The sequence below is a fragment of the Pleuronectes platessa genome, chromosome 19, assembly GCF_947347685.1.
Source record: "Pleuronectes platessa chromosome 19, fPlePla1.1, whole genome shotgun sequence".
NCBI lineage: Eukaryota > Metazoa > Chordata > Actinopteri > Pleuronectiformes > Pleuronectidae > Pleuronectes > Pleuronectes platessa.
Window position 1 is genome coordinate 15,638,199 of NC_070644.1, and position 24,332 is coordinate 15,662,530.

The 24,332-nt window shown below is 43.0% G+C and overlaps 1 protein-coding gene across 1 annotated transcript in view; it reads right to left on the reverse strand.

Moving 5' to 3' along the window:
- Positions 1–661: 661 nt before the first annotated feature.
- The window catches only part of LOC128425246 (transmembrane protein 132C-like), a 123,966-nt gene continuing 100,295 nt past the window's right edge, over positions 662–24,332 (reverse strand). The window contains 5 exon segments of the mRNA XM_053411778.1: positions 662–1,770; positions 2,292–2,483; positions 9,011–9,320; positions 12,495–12,703; positions 18,356–18,499. Of these exon segments, the coding sequence (XP_053267753.1) occupies positions 700–1,770; positions 2,292–2,483; positions 9,011–9,320; positions 12,495–12,703; positions 18,356–18,499 (1,926 nt within the window). The 3' untranslated portion in view covers positions 662–699.

Sequence of the window (24,332 nt, forward strand, 5' to 3'; positions counted from 1 at the left end):
CCACAATGAATGAATGCAATTATACTGAACTGACCTGTCTCCAGAGGTATTGGTTAATCTATACACTTTCATTTCAGGTCCAAGATCAGACACACATGCCTCATCTTTAATAACATCATGCATGGATCTGCCTTCTGGAGACACAACAAAACCCCAAAACAAAAACAAAAACGTAACCAAACTGCACTTTTACAAAAATGTTACTGTACATATATTACCTCCAAATCAAATCCTTTTTAATATAGAATACAAAATTGCTTATTAACTCTTCTCCCCTATTGGGTCTATAATTGGCGACAGGTGGTACGGGGCTACAGCAACTTTAAAAAAGAAAAGCAACAAAGCGCAAAAAATACAACAAATACAACATTAAAACATGATGATTTAAAAAAAGTAATACAATGGTGCATAGAAACGGAAACTGAACTTCAATTAAAGACAAAGAACAAACATTAAGCAACAACTATCAAGTTCACATTTCATCCTCTTCATCACTCTGCTGTGGTGTCATGGTGAATCACGTCTCATCATGGTAACAGCCGAGGCTGAACGCACCACCCTGCTGTTCTGTCAAACGGCCGTCCGCTCGGTTCCCTGCACCCCCCCAATTTGTCTTTCCTTTCCTCCCTCTGAACCTCATCCCCCCCCCGTGCTCTGAAGGCATTCAGGTGAGTTTCTCTTTAGTTCATTGAAAGCGCCCTATGCGATGTTCTTAATCGCATTCTCGTTCAGCTTTTCCATGTAGTTCCTAAGATCCTTTGAGTCCCCGAGCTCAATGTCTGGACATACCCATTTTATCTCGCTGGTCTGCACCAGCGCTAATGGGCTGATCACAGGACATCCATTACTGGCCTTGACGTTGGAAAAGGTTGTGAACTTCACCCTCTTCCTCTTGGTCGTGGGTGAGTTCAGGGACTCGTTCCTACTCGAGCCGCAGCCTCCCATGCCAGCGTTCCCTCGCTGGCAGACTCCGTTTAAGAGTTGACTACCTTCCTCCAGAGTGCCGCCCAGCTCATCCTGCTGCTGCTGCTGCAGACACAGCCCTTCCTCGTGGCCCAGCCAAACCCAGTCGTGGGTGTGGGGCATTGTCTCCGGGCCCTCCAGGGACAGCTGTTTGCTGCGGTATTTGTATGTGTACGAGATGCAGTTGATGAGAAAAACCAGGATGGCGAGGCAGAAGACTCCCAGCAGGGCGTACATGCCGATCTCCAGGTCTGTGAGGCCTCGTCGAGACGGCAGCAAGTCCTCGTCCGTGCTGCGGCTCCGAGGCAGATCGCCCTGATCTGGATATTCAGAGAACTCGCTGGGGACTCTCGCTCCACTGTCGGCTGATAGACGGCCCCCATTAGGCCTCACTGGAACATGACCCCTGATGGTAGTGGCTCCACGGTTGATTAACCCGGTTTCCATGTCAGAGATAGATCCACCGTAATAAGGAGGATCAGGCCGTGTTCGCCGATCTCCCGGCTGTCGGTACTGCTCCTCTGACTGACCGAACCTTACCTGTACATTAGCCATTCCGGTGGCTAAGTTGGTGCGCCGCTTGCCCCTCTGGCACATTTCTGACTGGCTCATTTCAACGCGCACAAGCAAACCCTGACCCTCGCCCTTCGCTACAATGACGGGCCACTTCCAGGCTGCACTGCGCTGCACCGCCACCACTCGTTCGTCCAGGGAGGTGGCTGCCAGGGTGAAATGGGCAGGATTGTAGTTGTCTAGCGGAGTCATGGATCCATCGCTGAACTGCAGCCAAGCACTGATGAGGGACTCCTAAAGCACAGGCACACGGGGCGAACAGCATTTGTACAAGCACATTGACACGGCGTGCAAATAACCCGGAAAATAACAGTAATGTGCACATTTTCTATAAATGCATAATTGTGACTGGAAACAGAGATACATGGGGGATGTAAAATTGAGCCTTAATTACAGTGGGGAGTCTCGCTGAAACAAGTGGATTTGAAACTGCTCTCCTTAAAGCCCGTTGCCGTTCTCTCTAAGGGAAGAGACTGCAGCCTTCCTCCATTTGAAATTATAATTACAGGAACAACTGAGCTATACACTGGCTGGATATGCAAATCCAGGAGATGGCTTCACTATATCAAGAATTAATTATAAAAGAAGAACTATAATGAGTAACAGACTCCATAATAACCCAGATACAACCCTGAACTTTTAGTCCAAACACACTGCATTGTTAATACGATACTAGATAAGACTCTCTCTCTCTCTCCTCATGACCGGTTGGGAAATGATGAGAAGTGATGCAAGCCGCGTCTCGGGACTCGTACCTGTTTGAGTGACTCGCTGACTTCCTGTGTGGTGGCGGTGGCCACGATGGCTCTGTTGCTCCCTGGGCTGAGCTGCAGGGACAGAGCGAGGCCCGACACCAGCTGCACCCCGAGCTCCGTCACCGTGACTTTATCATCCAGCACCCGGATGCTCCGCTCGGCCAGGACAGCCGAGGTCAGAGGGGACAGCACCTGCAACACATGCAAACGCCGCCCGGTGAGATCCAAGATGACGCTGTTACTGATAATTAAGGTGAATGGACGGTTTTCTGGCGGCCATTGATTTTGAAAGTCGTGTCAGTGTAGATAATGAGATGCTCAATCCCACAGCTGAAGCCTGCACTCTCAGTTTGTCAAGAAATGTCTCTGGAGTTCCTCCTTTAGTTTTACTCACACTCTAGGGTTACAGACAAAAATTACTTGAACACATATCGCGGCAGAGTTTAATGGAATGTCGCAGTATAGCTCAGTATAAGAGAAACTATTTCTTAAAGACAACAATAGTAAAGTTATTCTCAAAGTACACAACCTCATGTCAAATATACACAATATCTTTACTTCCTGAAATTTCATTTGTAACCGCCCTCCCAGATCACACAAATTAAAAACCCATCAAAAGGATATTTTGTTTGTCTCAGTCTTCCAAAATTCATCCATATCACAAATTCATAATATGAGACGATGCTGAGGTTTATTTAGGTTTACAGAGACCTCGTTTGAGTTTCCAGTAGATTTATATGGTTTGACAAACTTCTCGGTTTTGAATGGAATCAGCGTCTTGGCTGAACTGGGACTTTAATCATCATCGCTACAATAACCACATGATAATTAGGGAACAATCAACGTCCACTGACTTTCAGTAGTAAACTTGAAAACTCTGTTAGTTTGGATTGGGTCTAAATTACAACTTTGTTCAGCTACGGACGTGTTTTCTGGGGTTATAATAATTACCTCATTGCTATTCTTTGGTAACATTGGTGGTCATTGTTGAAACAAGTGCAGTGTCCGTTCTAAACCTCCCTGTCTGGAATGGGCTGTTTGCTCGGCCTGAGGTGACGCTGGCTGCAGCTTTCTCTCTGAAACTCTAAAAAGGTTCCTGCAGTTATTCAGCCGCACTTACAGGACCCAGATCAATGGATATAAATAAAGAATGAATGAATAAACCCATAGTTCCATTCTACCGATATTCAGTCTTGGAGACAACATAGGAAGAACTGGAGAGATAAAGAAACAACTGATTATATAAACAAGCGTTGAGAGACATTCTCCACCTTCCTGAGTTGCTGGAGGTGTAAGCATGTAAATTGTTGTGATATTGTTATGAGACGAGGATCCCTCCCATCCGCTCCAATTAGGGCTCCGGTCTCTCCTCCAGCCGCCCCCGCACGGCCACATTTACCAGCCATAATGAACTGTCGGCACAGATCACTGCCTCATTTGCACAAACCCTTTCCCCTGTTTTCCTCCCTTTGGTGCAGCCCTTTTCATTTTCCCTTTTGGCCCCCACACAGTCAAGCTGATATCCTTGAATGATAACACTCTGCTGGAATCAGTGTGGTCTCAGAGAAACAGGGCACGTGCTATGACCCTGTATCTCTGAGATGTGGTTAAAAGGTTAAAAAGAGCAGATTGGTGGCGGAGAGTTTCAAACGTTTAACTGTGAACACGGATGAATAGAAACCACAAGTGTTCATTCAAAAAATGAGATGAGCTCCGAGTGCTACTGGCTTGTAATGAAATATAGACAAACTGGCCGAGTGAAATCAAATTATGCAGAGTTCATTTATGTTAAATTGGCCGATCCAGTTTAGCAAAAATATAAAAACTAAGATGGCATGCAGTGTGCATAGGCTCATCAACCCCCCCCCTACCTAAAATTCAATCAAGCTGCACCAAATTCTACATATCGATTTCCTAAATGTGCTTTTAAATCAAGATCCATGAATTGTTCTCTAACGAATCAAAGACAAAATGCTCAATCTCACAATGTTAAAGAATCTGGATCCAAACTAAAGATTTCATTATTTCCTCCCTGACTGGTACTGCATCCTGCCAAGTTTCATAGAAATCTGTTCAGTTGCTTTTAGGTAATCTTGATTTCAAACTGAACTTGTGCAAACACATATTTCTCGGCGGAGGTAATAATCTCTGTTCTCCAGCTTTGGGTTTTTCAGTTCATAGCATTATCCGTGAGTTTTGTTAGGGGATAATCCAAATGACGATTCGCCAATTTGGAACTTAATCTACCGAAACATAAGCAAGTAAATTGGCACCCGAGTCTGAAGTTCAATAAATCGTGTTATCACCTGCGCTTAGAGGAAGCTGCCAACTTTCATAACACCATGAAAAACCTGCACTCTCACACCTTTTAAAGTTACCAGGATGCATAATCTATAAACTGAACTCTCCACAAGATGTCAGGAGCATTGTTTTACATTCCTTAAACGGATCAAAACTCCCTTCAACCCTCACCACGACCACGTCCTAATCACTGTTCAGACTTTATTCTGCTCTCATGTGAAAAATGGCACGACTCCTTTTGTCGAATCTTTGGAAATAGTCAGGCCCCTCTGGCCCTATACATCCATATACCCTATACACACAGTCAAGTCCCTTCCTCACACCAGTCCCAGAGATTACAAGATGCTTCATTCCACCCCAGAGATCAATTTAAAGCCCCCTCTCAGGCTTTTCCCTTCCCTAGACAAAGCCATCCGAGTCCTGTCTTGTTAGATTTCTGTCTGAATCTCTGAAGGCTTCCACCACCTGACCAATCGGAAATCCCACGTTCACCTGGTTATGTGCAACCAACAGCATCCCATGAACCGGACTTGGTTCTATGATTCTGACACGTCTGCAGTGGTTAACAGCAGAATGTGTCTCGCATGTAAGTGGTGTATCCATAACATGTCAAAGACGGTGGATAATTAATTCTCATCTCTGTGTATTAAATTCAAATTAGATCAAATTAACCAGTCCATGGCCTCCGAGAAATCTTCCAATACATCAAATCCAGGTCTTTAATTGCAATCATTCAGTTCTTCACACTCTGATCCCAGTATTTGAAGCCTTACAACACACAGAAATATATTAGATCTGTGTTTCCTGGATATGTGACAATGACAGAGGAGAGTGGACGGCTAGAAAATGAATAAAATCCTTTTCCCAGTGTCCATATTTCCAGTTTGACTTTTTGGCAGCCTACTATTACTCTCTGATTTTGGAGCTTCTCAATCAGCGAATGAGCACTCACGGTTTGTTAGCAGGTTCATGCACAAACTGCCAAACAGATCACCAGGGAACTTGGTGAAGGGATGCATTATGGGTCGGAGAAGAAGTGCAGGAATATTTCAACTTATTTCTTGCTTTCTCAGAGAATCGTGTAAAACTTGATGAAAAGATTCCGAATATTTAGGGAGTTGGCTAATGATTTCTTTAATTTCATGGGGATCTAAATAAAAATCTTGATCTAGTGGATTTAAATGTGGTTCCATAGGAGATTATGGTGTAACTACCACCAATGTGTAGTTGAGATAATGTAATGTTGGGTCTTAATGATAGAATCAAGCATATTTTAGGATCTAGTCAATTTACTTTGTTTCATAAGGGGGTAGTGGAGCCTTGGGGGGTGTATGCAGTCTGCTCGGTGCCTTTCTAGTTTAATTTGGGGTGGATCTAAAAAAAAGGGGACTACTAATTGCAGTCTACTCAATTGTAAAATGTTTAATATCGATTTGTAGTGGTAATATGTTTCAACATAATACCAGCTTGGTCCATGTACACTGGTTATTTATCCCTAATTGGCTGTCAAATAGAAATGATAAATACACTGTGTAAGAAGTAGTATTTCTCCATCCATGCAATGTTTCTTCCTACGTGATGTTTGAATATGATAAACAGCACCGGAGCAAACAACCTCTACAAACCAAATGTTGAGGGAGGAAAAACAAATCTTTGTTCTTCTCACACATCACTTGTGCTTTGCTGATTATCGGAGTCAGACGCTGGAACGTTCCCAGCACATGCAGAACGTTGCTGGAAGGCAAATGTGTAGCTGCATGGATGTTTTTGGTTAATAGCGCGGCTGCGGCGATGCTTAGAAGGAGGCGATCAGGGGGAGAATGTAGCTTTTTTTTCTTTTTTCTTTCCTACTTCTCCAGGATAATTAAAGGTCAGATGAAACTGTGATATTATAATGGATTGTGTTGTTTTTAGTAAAATCAGGAAAAGCCACTGGAACATGTATTCTCGGCGGTTCGTCTATTTCTCAGTGTTAACATTATTTCTCTGGGTTAAATCAGAAGTATCTTTTCATTCACAACGACTTAACATTTCCACAGAATATCTGAGCAGAAAGACTGAGCACGTAACTGACACTTGCATGTGGATATTGTTTATTAAATAATAGAAACATTCACGTTCCATTCATGGCATAAACCTTTTATTTCCAGTTAGTAACTGCAGTGAATATACTTCGATTTCAGTGATTAATCCAAGCAGCTACCGCGGCTATGCTAACAAACAGCACCACTAATGGATGACGATTTGAGAAGGAGACAGTTTTTATCTCGTTGCTTTTATCTTTCATTGCATTATATCTTAAGTAATTTAATTTGATGCAGCCCCAGTAGAAGTATCACCTTGCACACATTAGTACCCCTGTGAATTGTTCTGAGCTGACTGTAATCAGACCTGGATGCGTCACTGCAGGTCAACTTAGCATTTGATCTTTCTTAACAAGTGTTGATTTGATTTTTCAGTTGCAGTTTAAAACGCGTCCCATCGACCATTCATCCTTCAGATATAAATCTTCCACATGACGACTCTGGAGTAAAATGATCACAAATGGCTGCACACATTTTCACTTTCCCTTTTTTTGAATCTGTCCACCATTTCATCGATATCAGACTTAACACAGGCTGATATCTTAAATCTCTTTGACCTTTTCCCTCTGATCACATCATGTCCCGGCACAGTATTAAACACATAATCAGTCCTGCAGTGCACACGGCTCCATTGATAAATAAAAGAGAGGGAGATTATTATTATTACAGTCCACTGATCCAACAATGCGTTGTTCTGTGTCGGGCCATCTTGTAAATGCCAGACTGGTATTTATTTACAGTGGGGTTGTGTACTTGTGCTGTGCTGAGCAAGGACCTGGTTGTTGTAGCAGATAAATAGATTTGTGCGTGTGTGTTAGAGCTTTTAAAAGACATGCCATGAAGCCATGTTTCTTTGTCAACTTGTGATAAGCTTAAGTGTTTGTGCCCCGTTGCAAATCAATGCAGTTGTTGATCTTTCTAACTCCAGCTTCTCCCTTCGTGTTGTTTCCCTCTAACCTCGTCCTTTGTTCTTCTTGAAGTCCAACTTGTTTGCAGTATTTTGTCGGGTCATGTGGGTAAAATACGACCTCAAACACAACAACAAGCTAAAGAGCACAGGCTGTAACACAATATTGATGCACAAGTTTGTTTTGCTTATGCAGAGAATTGCCTGTTGTTTGCATCCAGATGAAACGGAGCACCATGATGAATGCAGGTCCAGTATTCACTCTCTCTCGGCCAATCCTCACAGAAAATATTTGGGTTTGCAGCGATCGCCGGGTTGTCGTTATCATTGTCTGACGGCTGTGTAGTGCCGGAGAGATAAGAGGAGCGTCCTCCCTGTGTACAGATGCTTGTTGCTCTAGGAATCGGGATAGATGAGAGTGGACTTTGACAGATTTACGACCGACACCGGGAGTTAAAAGAAGCCAGAAAACAGCCGATCGGAACTTTACAGGCAGGATTTAGAATGTGTTTCAGTGTAGGTGTAAAAAAAAGCTGGTGATGGAAACTGACGCAGCTCTAGGTCAACTTACAGAGATAACGATTTATAAAACTCACATGACAAATGCTCAGTTACGTGATCCATACATTAACTACTGCAGCTTCTGTGACGGCTGAGAAATGTGCTGATGAGACGGATGTGTCCGCTTCTACTGATTTTTTAAATGAAATGGAGGAGCAGTGACATTATCTCACACATACACACACACACACACTTTACATAATTGTCAGGACACTCATTCCCCTTACCTTCACCATCAGAACTAAATGCCTTACCATTACCCGACTCCTATCTCGGCGCCCATTGGCTACCGTCTTGCAACAAACTGCCCTCTGGGGGCAACAGAACATTTTTTAGAGGCCTCTAATGGTGACTGAGATATCTGAGCCAGGACTATACAGTTTGGTATTTGCAATTTATAGTCCAGCTAGTTTCTATTATCACCTTAGTTGAGTCCCTCAACACAAACCACAACCACTATTTTTCGTATATGTTTGAGGTCCAGGGGATGTTTTTTGGTCAACCCGTCATATGAATGCTGCTGATTTAAAAACGTCAATAGCCGAAATATTATGGTCAATGTGTTCCGCCTCTTGCGTGCATCAAAGTCTGCTCAAACGTGATTGGCCAACCCAGAAACTGAAGGCCCCAAAATCTTGTCCCTCTCCTATAGATTCTGGGTATTCACAAATATTATTTTTATGGAGATTTATCAAACCCTAATCCTGATGATATCCAAGTTGTTACCTTTTTAAAAAGCCCTTTTAAAGATGCAAGGACCAGACAAAATGTCCTACACACACACACACACACACACACACACACACACACACACACACACACACACACACACACACACACACACACACACACACACACCCTACTACCTGTAGGTTGGTGGTTCCCGGGCTCAGTCCCACCAGCACTTGTCCGTCCAGCAGCTGGGCGACCTTCGGGTCCTTCACCCTCAGTGAATCCGTGACCAGCTGGGTCACCTCCACCTGCCAGTCCGTGCCCAGGAGGAAGTTCTGCTGGCCCAGCCCGTCCTCGTCCGTGGGTCCACTGCCTTCTCTGCCGTCTGCCACGAAGTGCGTGAGGACGCGCAGGGTGGTGCTCTGATACTGGGCCACACACGGATTGTCCGTCCTCTCCTCCGCCGGGTCACCATCGTCCTTGTCATCCGTGACCCTCTCGTACCTGAAGCAGAACGATGAGAGGAGCAGATGAGCGATGGGAATCAAATCCATCACTTTACAACCGTGTGAGTAAAACGTACAGACTCTGAGAAGTGCTCAGGAGGAAAAGATACTTTGAAGGTTAACACTGGTGTAATTTTACTTTTTCCGACTGCAACTCAGTGTAATTCATTTTTTCCTTATCAGCGTGAATGTCCACAAAGTCTCTGATGTATTTTCTGCAGTCGGAGCCTCGACTGTCTTCTGTGCGGCAGGTGAGCCTGACCTCCCAGGACTCAGAGGCTCCCAGTGTTTTCAGAAGCAAAAACCATTAAAACAGCTCGCAGTGACAAACTGCCGCTTTGCTTGCTTTTTCATTTTCTTTCAAAGGGCAGCTGATATTTTGCCGTGTGTCTGCCATTTATTTGGCCCAAAGCAAACACTTTGTAGATATAGATCTCTGAGTATACGTTTTTATAGCAAATTAATGTTTTGCAAGCTCAGACCTTTGGATTTTCAGACCCTTTGTCCTTTTCCTTTACTTCCTTCCTGTTTAGGTCCGGTTCATATATTCCTTTATAACATTAAAATAACCACATTAGACTACAGAGGGCAGGAAGAGAAACTTTGTTGGATTTAACTGGACCCCCCCCACCCTCCCCCAGCCCCCCCCCAAAAAAGTTCTAGGATTGAATACGTTAAAAAAAAATCATTAAAACTCCAAACTACATCCTTGGCTCCAACTATAATACGTCAGTATTAAGTAGAGCCTGATACCTGTCAATATTTGTGATGTCTTCCACTATGAGCCATTACAAAGTTGGGACTAGGTTTTGATCTAACACACACACAACCACACACACACACACACACACACACACACACACACACACACACACACACACACACAAACACACACACACACACACACACACAAACACAGACACTATCTTGCACAGTTGTGATGCTATCAGGGGTGTAGAATCAAGACAGATGGGACAGATACACAAATGACATCGCCATGATAACACACACACACTCTGAGACTCCCAGTCATGGCAGGTAAACAACAACAACATATTGTATTATGGTTTCTGGTTCTTTGTGTTGAGCAGTGGGAGCTGCAACGACGGGTAAGATGCAGCCCCGGGACACAGCTCCGCTCCGAAGACTCGACCACGGTGATGAAGACGAGGGCGTTGGGCGAGCAGATCACTGTTATCAATCCGCTCTTCACCGCCCATCGCTCTCTGTCCCCGAACAGCTTCGTTTGCCGTGTCAGACTCTCAATCTATATTTCCTCACAAATCTTTTCGAACACGACTTTCCTGTTATCTATTTTTCAAATCTTTCACTCTACATCTCTCTCTCTCACACCTTTTATTCTCTTTCTCCAGCACTGGCTCCATCTCTCTCCATCTCTCTCTCTCTCCATCTCTCTCTCTCTCTCTCTCTCTCTCTCTCTCTCTCTCTCTCTCTCTCTCTCTCTCTCTCTCTCGACCAGTGAGGTGGCCGGGGGTGGACAGTGACAGTTTTCATTAGGTTTAATGAGGCATGGCCGGTCAGGCAGAAAAACACGCTGACAGGTTAACATGTAGTGGCCCAATGGCTTAGCATCGTTCCTAACCTCCCTCCCTCCCTCCCTCCCTCTCTCCGGCGCCCCCTCCTCCCCTCCCACCCGTTCTCTTCACTCCACATCAGTGAAGGGACGTCGGTCTAAACCAAGGTGACATTTGTGGCCGGTAACAGGAACACGGGGTCGGGTCGTGTTTGCTGCAGTGAGTGACGGGTCAGCCAAGGTGTAATGAGGTGGCTCGCTTGCTTATGTGAATGAGCGTGCGAATATATGGAGCAAGTGCACGTCCATAAACCTGCGGCAAGAAAACCTCCGTTAGTTAGCTTGCAATAATTCTTTTTTTCGTTAGCCTTCAACAAAAATATGCAGATGCACATCACATGTCATGCGTTCTGAATGCAGTGATGCACTTGACAGACATGACTGACATGACCGCTCATGTGTAACAGGGGGTATTTGTGTTAGAGCGCCACCCTGTGGGTTGTAGGCCAATGGGAAAGGACAGCGGTGACATGGTGGAAACACTGATGTCACTTACTTTGTTTTTATAAACAGTACATGAACACTTACATTATTTAGAACTTACTGTAAATAAGTGGAATTTGAAGATATTTACTACAACCATAAGTTGTTGGAGATAATAAATTACAATAAGGTATTGTCGGTATGGTCATTGGAAAATAACACATGTTGTGATGCATCGCATTAAATTGTTGCAATTGAATTCTCTTTGTATTGTATCTGTTCATACCAAATAAACTTTAAGTTACTTTTAAGCCACCTCCTCTAATTATCCCCATTATGTGATTCCTTGGTTCAGATAATAAAACGTTTTAATTCCTTATTTAACGCTGGGGCAGTGACCCATTCCTCTTTATTTTTTCAAACAGTATTTTAATAATAATGATGATGATGATAGTAATAATGATCATAATAATAACAGCTTCATTTAAATTCAAGAATTCGTCTCAATGATCACCTTTTGTAATTGGAATATTATTTCAGTTCTAATTGGCCTCATTCCGATTAACAAAAGCGACATATTTGTAATTAGAAGCATCTTGAGCACCTCACGATCCTCTGCACAGATCATCGGGCTTCTCATCTCTTCTTTACCCTCAGGGATTTTTCCCCTCCACGCTCTGTGATGCTCATAATTTTCATTAATTTGTCTCTTTTGGGAGACGAGTCCAGTGAATGATGTGTGACCTGTGTTTTACGCTTCTGTGTCTGAATCCATATATTTTTCCAGGTGAGGAATAGTATTTGGATTGTCGTGCAGGGATTATTAAAAACTTCTCAGTTTAATGACCTAAATAAAGATATTCAGCCTCGACCTGGGACTGTCTTTAAATAGCCAACCTGTGATAAATGGGTGCACAATGATAAAATCCATTCAGCTCCTGCAGCAGCGGCTTGGCACATCCGGGAGTTTAGGATTGTTTTTTAGAAAGTTTGAAGATCTCGTTTGTTGTGTTGGAAATAGCAGATCTGACGGCTTTGGTTAAGGGGGTGTAGAGGTTCATCCACTAACCAGGAGGTCGGTGGTTCGATCTCTCCAGTCTCCAGCTGGCTCTTTATAAACACAGCCGATTACCCTAGTTTAAAAGCAGGTCTCACCTCCTGTTCCCTGCACTGGAAGGGACCCTCCATCCTTTGATCTGGCTGAGATCGGGGTCGGCCACGTCGATGAGCAGCGGCAGGCGGGGCATCCAGACGCTCATCTCCAGCTGTGCACTCAGGAAGCTGTAGGTGAAGTTGAGCATCACGCTGCTCCTCCCTCTCGTCTCCTTTCCGTTGACGTACACGTAGTCGCATCGCTCTGACACCTGAGGGACAGGACAGGAGAGAGATGACAGGATGAGAGACAAAGAAGGAATCGATTTCAAACCAACTACTTGGACAAAAGATGATTTTTTTAGTATTCCAAACTTGTCTAACAGCCTCTCTAATAAGCCCTATTAATTTTTATCGGGGCTTTAAAAGTCTAATTTTGTCATTTTAACTGCTTTAGGGGGAGGATTAAATTCCCTCCCTTTGTCCGGCTGGAGTTTATCAGGCCTCATCTGAGATGCCTTGATTGTGGAAAGATTTGGCTTCGCTTCAGAGGAACCTGGAGTCTCAGTACTGCTCCGTCCCTTCTTCTATGCGTTTGGGCAGATTCATCTTTAAGGCAAGTGGAAGCCGGATAATATGCCTGTAAGTATTATGACTTCGGTCCAGCTTGACAGATGGAGCCGAGGAAAAGACACAAACCTGCTTCAACCGAGCGCTCGCTCCGACCGAATCAAGATTGGCTGGATAAAAGTACAACTCCAATCAGTGAGCGAGGTTCCTCAGATGCAGCTCCAGCACGGGGAGATGATATAACAGGAAACATCAGAAGTGTCTTTTTATCTTCAAAGTGGCCGAATCTTCCCGTCAAACACTTTCTCCCTCTGACGGCCAAGTCCTCGAACTTTGTTTGTAATCACTCACATTTTTCAGTTCATTTCCGTCTCCAGTGCCATTCTAATCTTGACTGGCACAACTGATAATTTCAGCACATGCCTCTGTGCCGACACAAAAAATCAAGCAGTAACAAGGACACTGTCATCTGTCCCCAGTTATTTGCATATAGCTTGGCAGCTTTACTTTCAGATGATGTCAAACCAGCTCCTCCCTCTAAAAACACAACTGACAGCTTGGTGTCTGTCAGTTCTCTCCTCCTCCTCCTCCTCCTCCTTCTCCTCCTTCTCTTTGTTTCCTCTTCCTCCTCCTCTCCCACTCTGTTCAATCTACAACACTATAGCTGTACATCCCACTTGTTATTATCATGTTCCTGCATGAGAACAAAAAGGATGATGATTAAAGAGGGTGAAGACTTTAATTTAAGTTTGGTTGGATCAACAGTCGTGAGTGAAAGCAAAAGTCTTCGTCTTAATTTGTGGTTAAGGAAAGTTTGCTTGAAAAACTAATATGAAACTTGGGATTCGGGTTGAAATCATTCGATTTGACATTTTAGTAATACAAAAAACAAAACTGACTTTGGTTTCCATGTTCGTAAACTATGTGGATCTGTTGCTTCTCTCTGATTTAGATCATTAACTCCACGTCTGTTAATTAGCAGGATTACGCATAAACGGCTGAACAGATTTCAACTAAAAGTAAAAACTTATGGATTCGGATCAGGGGGCAGATCCAGGGAATTAGTTTTCTCAGCGAATAATTCATGGAGCTTGATGAAGAAAATCTGGCTTGTTCGGGCAACGGATATTTATGATCCGAATAAAATCTGTATTTAGAGATTAAGTGTATTTTCATAAGGCGACTGTCGGGCCTTGACTTTGAATGTGACTCTGTTTTTCTCCCTTTTTTATCTGAAATCTTTTCTGCTAAGTAATTTATTCATTCATTCATCAGTACAATTAATAATATACATAATTGTATTTGCAGCCCTGTTTTAATCTAAACCTGACACAGGCAGCAGAGGGGAGGGATCTTATAAATAGCTGTGAGGCCGCCGAACTGTACTGGGATCTATTTTTCCCGTGTTGAGCGGAGCGGCTTCAGGGAAATCCAAACTGTGACTCCACTCATGGAACTGACGGTGTAGATCCAGTGTGTGAACAGTCGGTGGACGGAGTGGCCCGGCCTGTACATGCAATCTGAAAATTAAATAAAAAAAACTTCAGATTGTTTTACTCATTTAAAGAATTGGCACTGTCTGCCCTCGCCGGTGCTTAGTGGATAATGTGATCATTGCGATGAGTTGATGGTAATGGATTATAGTAGTTTGCATGTAAATGAGTGTAATCGTGAAGCGTGTGCATGTTCGAAAATGGACACGTGCTCAGGGGACATGTGGTAATGGGCAGGGTTTCTAATGCTATGCCGTCCAGAAAGTGATTCTCCCTCACTCCCTCACTCTCACCCCCAAAGCTTTAACTCCAAACCCTCTCTGCCTTTCAGTCTCCACTCTTGTTCCACTGTTAATAGAGCAAGGCCATCTTTATCTCTCCTTATGGAAGCTATCGGAGTTTATAACAGTCAGGATTTCACTCAGATCCTAACATCTTATGCTTTGCATGAAAAATAAGCATTTGACTGATCTCTGCAGCCTCGGACTATGTTATGAAACCTGCGAACAAATCAATGTCTCTTCTCCATGGAAACAACCCATTGTGTTGCTCTTCACGCAGCTTGTAGAAATGAATCCAGAGCCACACGGAGAAACTTACTGTACGGACCTAACAGAATCTAAATTGTGTCATTTGTGGAGACGGTGATTTAGATAAAAGAATTGCTCTGAAGAAACAAGTGACGGTTTTCTTACGTTATTCTTGCTTCGGGCAGCAAACTGCAATTGGCTTCATCCTGAGATCTAAAGACTTCCCTGCGTGAGCCTCTGTGAATCATCAGATCCACTGCAGGGGTCTGTGCCATCGACTCAAAAGGACAAACATGCCGTGCAACTCATTTTAAAGAAAGATCAAACTCTTCCTTGTTTTGATTTTGTTTGTTGAGCCCAATATTAATCTTCAAATTCCGAAAGCGCTTCATTAGCATAAAAGTTTCCACAAAACAATGTTAGCGAAGCATCAAAATGCAGTTTTGACAACAACAACTCGGACCAAGATCGATAAACATTTTATTAAAATATATTCCAGCAGCATTTTGTTTTGCTCGGTCTTAAAATGTGGACGTGAGCTGGAAGCCAGTCAGAAGCAGCAGGGGTCCGTGGAGAGACCCCGTGTCTGATGACCCTGATATCTGATCTGGTAGGCGATGGGCATCGGAATGGAAGAAGACAAACAGCAGCCGCTTTAACCAAACTCATCAGCATGGATCAGAGGAGGAGGCTGGTGTGCACCACTGCACTGCACCGTGTCCAGAGGAGAGCAGCTGAGCGGAGGAGGGAGGACATGCACCATCAAAACAGGCAATTAGCCGAGGCTTTTATTACTGATCGTTACACGTTGGCAGAACGGATGGTGGCCAAGGAGCCGACTTAGCATGAAGGTACATGGACACATTATTATTCCAAACACATTTTGAGTGTGTGTTTGAAGATTGTCATGATTCGGCCCAAATGAAATTGTAACTTTGATTTAAAAAAAAGGAAACAAATTAAAAAGGAAAAGTTCTCAGCATGGAAAATGTCAAGATTTTAGGTTTCGTTTCACGACACTGTGGAATAACATTCAACTAGTAAGGTAATTAGATGACTCTTTTAATAAAACTTTTTTTAATTTAATCTTTAATTATACATGACGTCTGACACATTATAGCTTTAGAAGATGGATTGTGAAATTATAAAAACCTAATTTTAGGTTCTTGTTTTGTCCGACAATTGCAACGATGTCATGCGTCTGTAATAGAAGATAAAAATAAAATGTTAAATATTCATATCTGAGAAGCTGGAACAAGTGAATTGTTGGAATAATTGCATTAAAATCACTTGAAGGGTTATTGTACAGTCCGATTAAAATAGAACAGTATAGCATTAAAAACAGTTTGTCGTTGTGAAACAGAGAAAAAAATGAATGTGGTCCTATGAGGGGTCTTTGTGTGGTTCACGCTGGAATAACTTCAGGATAACGACACCAGAAAGGGTTTAGAGAAAGACTAAACCCTCAGAGTTTGAGTGAAACATTGGAGGAAGATATAGCTTCCAATCAGAAAGTGTTTTATTTTGAGTTCCCCTTTGAAAAATTGGATGGAGAGAGGAGGAGCGCCGCTCGCTGTTCCCAAACCAGACGGGTGGGAAGGCGAGCACACTGCCGAGGTCAGCGTCTCAATGTGTGGTGCTTCACTGGATTATTAAACCCTTTGAGAGATCTGGCTCTTCTCTCTAACGTGCACGTATGGTGCACAGAAACACTCGGGACACACTTTTTCTTATTTCTCTCAAAGCATTTTCTTCCTGCTTCTCACAACACAATGGCGACGTGTTGAAGGACAGATATATTAACAGAATCAAGCTCAGTCTTTTCACAGTGTTAATACTTGTGGTTTGGTCATATTTATTTTACATGAAGACGTCTTCTGCAACATTCCATACGGTTTTGGATTAATTACCCGAGATTTCTGAAAGCCAATGAAAATCAACGTACAGAGATTTGAAACTTGCTCGAGCAGGAAATCAATCGAGCACTTTATGGTTTCTCAGACTCGTGTTATTGGCAAGTTCTCAAGAGAGAACTCTTCTCGTTCAAGTCAAATCGTGTCTTTCATGCAATAAAATGTCCAAATCCATATCGTAGCGCTCGTAAAAAGACCGTGCAGTATAATGCAACACCATCATTTCAACATCAGTCTGTGGGCATTTACCGTCATTCTCCGCCCGTTAAGAAAGAGCAGCAACTTGTGTTTAGATCTGTGCAGCTGTCCTGTGGAGTTTCAGCTCCTCGCCTCATATCAGATGAGTAAGTATCTATGTCAGATTATAAGATGATGAAAAGCAAGCGGAGAATAGGAGAGTTCAGTTTTTATCAGCCTTATCTACATTATTTTACAGCGACTGTTCTGACATTTAATGTTCCGCTCCCCCTCCCTCTGGAAACACAGCTCATCTTTCCCCTCATGTATTCACACTGTACATAAATAATGGAGCCGGAGTGATGTGATTACTGTTTGTATTATTGATAGACGCCTCTTAATTACTGCCACTGTATTTTTTATGGGTTTTTTTTGGGAGTTAATTATATATTTTATGAGATTGTTTGAATAAAAGCTTCACAGATTAATTAAGAGTTTACGATAATTAGTTATTGTTAAATAAGACAAAGGACTAATTGAAGAATAATGATTTAATTGAAAAAATATTTGATAGACTTATCAATAAAAGATCATTAATAGTTTCAATTAAAATCCCTTGTAAAATTTCCTCAGCGAAGGTTTTCTGTTAGTCAGTTTCTTTGTTAGTTTCTTTATGAGTTCCTTTCTTCCTCTCGTCCTTCCTTCCTTCCTTCCTTCCTTCCTTCCTTCCTTCCTTCCTTCCTTCCTTCCTTCCTTCCTTCCTTCCTTCCTTCCTTGTCTGACTAGTTCGCCACATGAGCTGTAGCTGTAGTGGTTATCTCATTTTCTTTATCGATAAATTATATGATTTGGTTTCTTTATGGAATAAAAATCATGACTATGGTACTATCTTTAAGAAAAACATTATCTTCTAGCAGTAAGTTCAACAAAGACAGCATTTCCCCAGATGATTTTTAAATAGAGTATGTTGCTCATTAAAAAATGATCTGACATATTGATTCGAGGTCTGAGGAAAAACTTTCAATTTCCTGCATCCCATTCAACCCAAGAACCGGAAAACAAATGGGAGCCAATTTTTCTGGCAGAAAGTTGGGACCTGCATCTGAGACTAATGTGCACCAGCCACCTCTCTCACTGGCCCAGGTGCAGCCACACAGGTGTACAACGAACAGGGAGGCAGCAGATATGAAGTTGAAAAGCTCAAATAGAAGCAGCGTCTCACGGCCCCTCGCCCCACTGACCTTGATGACCTGTTCGTCTGTGGACCTGCACTCCACGGACTCCGTCACGTCGGAGACTGCTCCGTCTGTCCCGACGGTGACCACCTTCACCGGCATGGCCACCGTGCGCCCCGTGAGGACGGCCGTGTTCAGGATCTCGGTGTCCTGCAAAGGAAAAAATTCATGCAAATTATCCAAGCAGAAAAAGGCTGGACTTCACCGAAAGAGGGAAAAGTGCCTTTCGACAGCTCTGCACGTTGCATGAACATACAAAGATTAAATTAGTCTTATGTAAACAAAGACAAACCAGCATATTGTCTTAAAGTGTTGGGCTGAATCTAAACGCTAAAGCATAACGACCATTAACAAACCCAACCATTAAATTGAAGTGTGAACAATCATTTCACGTTTGCATTTCCATGTATACTGATTGCATTATTATTGCTGCTCCATCAGTGCCACGTTAATCAACTGATTGGATGTTTCTGGTCACCTGTTCACCATCATATTCATACAGATGTGCCGGCAGCATTTCAAACTCTTCTCACTCTAAAGCTGTGAGAAGCTTTATTCTAAACTCTATTTGTATATTTTTACCTTTTATTGTTATTAAAACAGTGGCAGAGAGACCGGACACATGGTGAGAGAGTAGGGCTGCTTGGCAGTTGAACCAGGAACCCGCTGCTCAAGGGAAGGGGTCAGTTTTGTGCCTTTATACCATCTCACCCCTCCTTACTGTACAAACTATATGTCGTAATGTTCTTTGACAGTAGTTCCAACACATTATCACAGCAGACTCGTTCCTCGTCATTTTCCTCGAGGGCTCAATCAAAGAGCCGCCAGCTCTCATCAACTTTAACTGGCGTGTATCAGCCTTTCTTCACTTCCTTGATGTGCCGAGTGTCTTTGACTGACACGGACACATTAGGGGAAGTGATCTGATGGAGATTAAACAGAGTGACGAGACGCCCGTATTTAGTTGAAAGACTCGCATTAAGAAGGGAGAAGAATGAGTCGAATAAAAGGAACTCAGCAGGAGCTCAAAGACGGCGTCTTCACTGCAAATGACCTGAGTGAGTCAGTCTTAAGTGCACTCTACTAGAAAATAAAACAGCGAGTAGTGAGCAATAAATTAGAAGGGAAGAAAAAAAAAAACAGCACAACCTTTTAGAAGTTTTTCAAAGTAGCACTGACTCAGCTGAGGGGGAGGCTGTTTCATAATGTGAGACCTGAGACAATTACAGCATGATCCCCCATGTGCTGACAGATCTGAGGAGTTAAAGATCAGTACAATGGAAGGAAAACTCCACAACTTTACCCTGTTTGTTGTAATATGTACAAACATCATGATATATTTATCAGAGAACTTGCTTCTGATATTCTTTCTTGATATTTTTTTTTAAACCTCATCTTCTACCAGTGCTGACAGACATCACATCGCAGCACGTGCCCCTTTGAAATGTGTTCAAGTAGCCAAACATAATAATGAGCAGCCAGAAGCAGTAATACGTCCAACTACAGTGATTACATGAATCTACATGTGTGAATGGAGGGGACCCAGTGTTGAGGAAAATAAAATCATTAACTTCATTAAATAATTGGGCAATTCAAATATTTGACAGATGATCAATTTTCATTAAGATAATATGGATTCATTATTTAATATCTGCAATAAAATAACAAGTGGAAAATGTATCCAATCAACAGAAAGTTACAATTAAAAACAGTAACAACAAAGTAAACAAACTTTTTATTGATGGATTATTTTCCATTTTAGAATTTATTTTTCCGTCCTTTTATTGTATATTGAAATAAAAGCCATGAAGCTCAAGAGGAGGAAGCTGGTAAAGATGTCCGGCTGGTTTGCTTTTTCACATACCAACTACCTGAAAGTCTCAACTATGGTCTAGACCAGGGGTCTTCAACGTTTTTCAGGCCAAGGTCCCCCAAACTGATGGCGAGATGGAGCAGGGACCCCCTACTATATAAATTGCATAGAATAGTGTTTATATTATTCTGGGCCTAGTGCCATGTATAAACATAGCTAGCCTGTTATTGTGCATTCAATACTATCCTTGTGGGTAGTAGCATGCTAACATTAGAAAGGTGGCTCAGACACCTCGCAAATCCTCTCTGTTTTTTTTTTATATTGTACAGTGTCTATTTCTCTGTAAATTTGTAAAAAATCAAAGCAAAAAAAAGTCAAACAAACAATAAGAAAAAGTCTTATCAACCAAAAATTTCGCGACCCCCCCTACAGTACCCCCGCGGACCCCCTAGGGGTCGCGGACCCCCTGTTGAAGACCACTGGTCTAGACCAAGGTCCATGTCAATGTTACAAAGTTTACATCTGATTCAGTTGTTGTTTTACATTGTAATTCAAGGAGTAGACTAAAAACCTTTGTACAACAGACATAAGTCCAATCATCACCCACGTGGATCTGCCTGTACTTGAGATTATTGGAGGGGATGTTGTCAAATTGACAATTTGAATTAAGTGCAAAGAAAAAATCTTATTGTTTCAATGGAGAAAATTAATCTCGTTGCCACTGTGTTAATATTATAACCAGCTGAATGAATCTCATTCATACTTTATGATGCTGAGGTGAAGCCTTCAAACCTGCGAGCCGCTGCAACCTCTGTTTCTCCTTCTCTTGATTAATACCGTCTCACATGCAAATTTGTCCGAACTATCCAACAAAGTGTTTTCCTTGGCAAACGAACCGATCATGATTCAGCTTGATTACATTTTCATCTGTTGCTCGATGGCACCTTTCTCACCTTTCATGGTTCAGACTAAACTGGAGAGTCGAGAGGTCCAGACCAAACAAATGTGAAATATAACTGGTGCCACAAGAGGATTTATACACCGTCTTCACATACAGTATGTAATAGTACAGTAAGACAGTCTGATGTGTGGTGCAGTTCAACCTTTAATGACTGGTTCACACTCACACCACAGTAAGCTGAGTCTTCTCACAGCGATTTCCCAAAACTAATTTGAAGCGAGGAAAGAAAAAAAACACACTGACATTAATACTTTACGTCAAATCGCAGCCGTTCAGGAGATATCACCAGATCGTTCTGAGAGAGGAGCCGGGACAAGATAATGAGATCAATTAAGACAACGTCTGGTAATCCTCCAGCTCTCGGTGTGTCGGTTTGTTCTGAGGATTTGCCGTAAGAGTGGTTCCTGTTCATCAGAGCTTAGTTTCAATAACATACTACTAAGAGGCCTAAACCTTTTGAAAGGAGAACTGGTCTCTAGACGGCTCTTTGTTCGTTGGAGCTGGTGTTTGCTTTGTGTCTTTACCCTCGTGTTTCTATCGGTGAAAGAAAAAAGACAATTTAAAGCTCAACTGTAGATAAAAGAATCCAGAGCCTATTAATAAGAGGTCCTCTCCGCCGTGTTTCTTCCTCTCTTGCACATCATATTTTTTCTGTTTTACGATCGCTCTCTGTGACACGTATAGAAGTCACTTCACAGAGATTGTCGATACTCTACACTTGGGAACATTTTGAAGAATGGGAAAAGGGAGACTATTATTTATCGCCCTCTTCTGCAGGTGGCAAACGTTTGTGAGTGCACGGCTGCTTTATTTCCCTTCATGGAAAAAGCCCTGATCTAAAGAGATTCACCACAGTATGATGTTACTGTAAATCCCAGAATATTGGAAAAATGGGCCTTGAGTTCTCAGATATGCTTTACATTACACACAACTTATTTAACCGCAACCTTTTATGAAGTAACGAAAAGGACAAAAAGACTGAAATGGAATTAGACTTTGCTCTTTTACACTTGAAGCAAAGTCTCACAGAGGAGACAAAGGAAACTGCTCTGACACAAGTGGATCATAGTTTTTATTCTGTTATATATTCAGGGTCTTTTAAACATAAACAACAACTTCCAATCTTTGTTTTTCAGGGGCACAACATTTCACCTTGAATTTGCGATTTCTTACCTACTTCACATATTTGGCATATCATTTTTTTTTTGTGGATGAATGTCTCGCGAGGTGGCAGACGACCCACAGAGGCACTGCTCAAAGAATGGTTAGTGTATGTGTGTGTACGAGCTCAAGGACATAATCGGCTGCCGGTGCACAACCCTGAGCGATGCCTTCCTCACATCCGGTGACGGCTCGGCCATGGAGGAGGTTTGTTTGAAAGTGCTTTTGGAGTTTTTTTTCTTCCCAGTGCGCATGAAGGAATTGTTTCAATGACTGTCGGTGTTTATCGCATATTTTTCTCACAGAATCTGTGAGGGTGTTTGTTCTGCCACGAGGGACACGAGGTCCTGCTGCTGGAAGTGAGGAAGGGGCGAAGGAGAAATGAAGCGATGTGTTTGGGCAGAAGTGAGCAATTTAGTGCTGTTCAGTGCAGGTGTGTTTCAAGGGACTTTGTGGGTTGTGTTTGGGGGGCCTTACATCAAACCATACCCCCCCCCCCCAACACATCATACATGATAGACATTCTAGTCTTCATCTATAACGCTTAATCCTTTAAGGGTTGGGGAGAGAGCTGGAGCCAATCGCAGCAGAGGCCTATCACGAGGCAAGATACAGAGACAAACCAACATTCACACGTCTCCAATTAACCTAACCCCCGTCTGCATGTTTTTGAACTGTAGGAAGAGAGCAGGAGTACCAGGAGAAAACCCACAGAAACACAGGGAGAACATGCAAACCTCCCACACAGAAAGACAAACTGGGATTCAAACCCGGGAACTGTCCTGCTGTGGGTTCGACAGCGCTAAACACCCAGTCTTCTAAATCTCAAAGTTTTTGGCAGTAAGCTTTTGGCATGGGGCCCAAATCATGGGGAGTCCAATCATAGAATTAATGGAGTTCATACAAAATTGTTGTTGCTGTGAATCAGCCGTTATGGGGGGGGGGGGGGGGGGGGGGGGGGGCACCCTGTCAGCCCAGGGCCCCAGGCAACTGCCTGCTTTTCCTACCCTCTTGCAACGGCCCTGGTTCGCCACATAGTTGAGGGAAAATCATTACACCTCTAATGCATTTCAGGCTCTATGATATCTGAAGAGGTTGTGGGTGTGTATGTTTCAGTTAATGTGCACGTTTGGGGTTTGGAAAAAGAATGCAGGCAAACACTGTAGCGGCCCTCCCTCTCTCCACTTGAGCTTCAGAGCGAATCACATTCTTTACGCACGATATTCAAATGACTTTTATGTGCATTGCGTCCTATAGGGCCGACGCTCTGCATCCGAGACCTTCACATCAACTCTCATCCCCGTTTCCTCATGTGAACAATGAACATTTTTGCCCATGATTATATAATAACACAGAATGTGCAGTCTCAGGCGACGAATAAGCACCTATAAAAGTGTAGTGTGTGTGTGTGCGTGATGGAAAGTGTCCGTTTTTACTTAATGAGCCATTAACACTGGAACACCATTATGAAAACAAAGGTCTACATGAGCTCCAGCAGCCTCCATTACGCTGCCTCGGCCACAAAGATTACAATTTTGAGTGACTCGAGATGAACGATAACAATACACACAATCACTTGACTGAAATTAAGAGGGATTTTACATGACAGCTTGAGTGACGTGAGGTACAAAGGGCAGTATCGTTTTTCCATAGAATCCCCGCCCCCCCCCGGCTCCCAGCTGCTTCCTTAATACCCTCCTGGGAGGAAATGCGTCTCTTATTCCTGGATCAAATTGCACACAACAGCAGATAAACCCTTGTAGCTCCAAGTTCTCGTGTTATTAACCTACAACACGCCAACACACGTACGCTAAACAGACACCAGCCCACACAACATATGTGCTGCATATACGTGCAACTCTGACACAAGCGCAAACACACCCTTGCAACCCAGCTTCTGGACGCAAAAAAAGAAAGAAGGGCATGGCTCCCTCCTCGCGCAGCAGCTTATCTTAACAACCTCTCATTGGGGTGCAGAGAGCAGAGCAAGAAAAGAGAAGAAAGACGGCGAGAGAAGGAAGAATCGATAAAAGGCCATTACGCTTCTG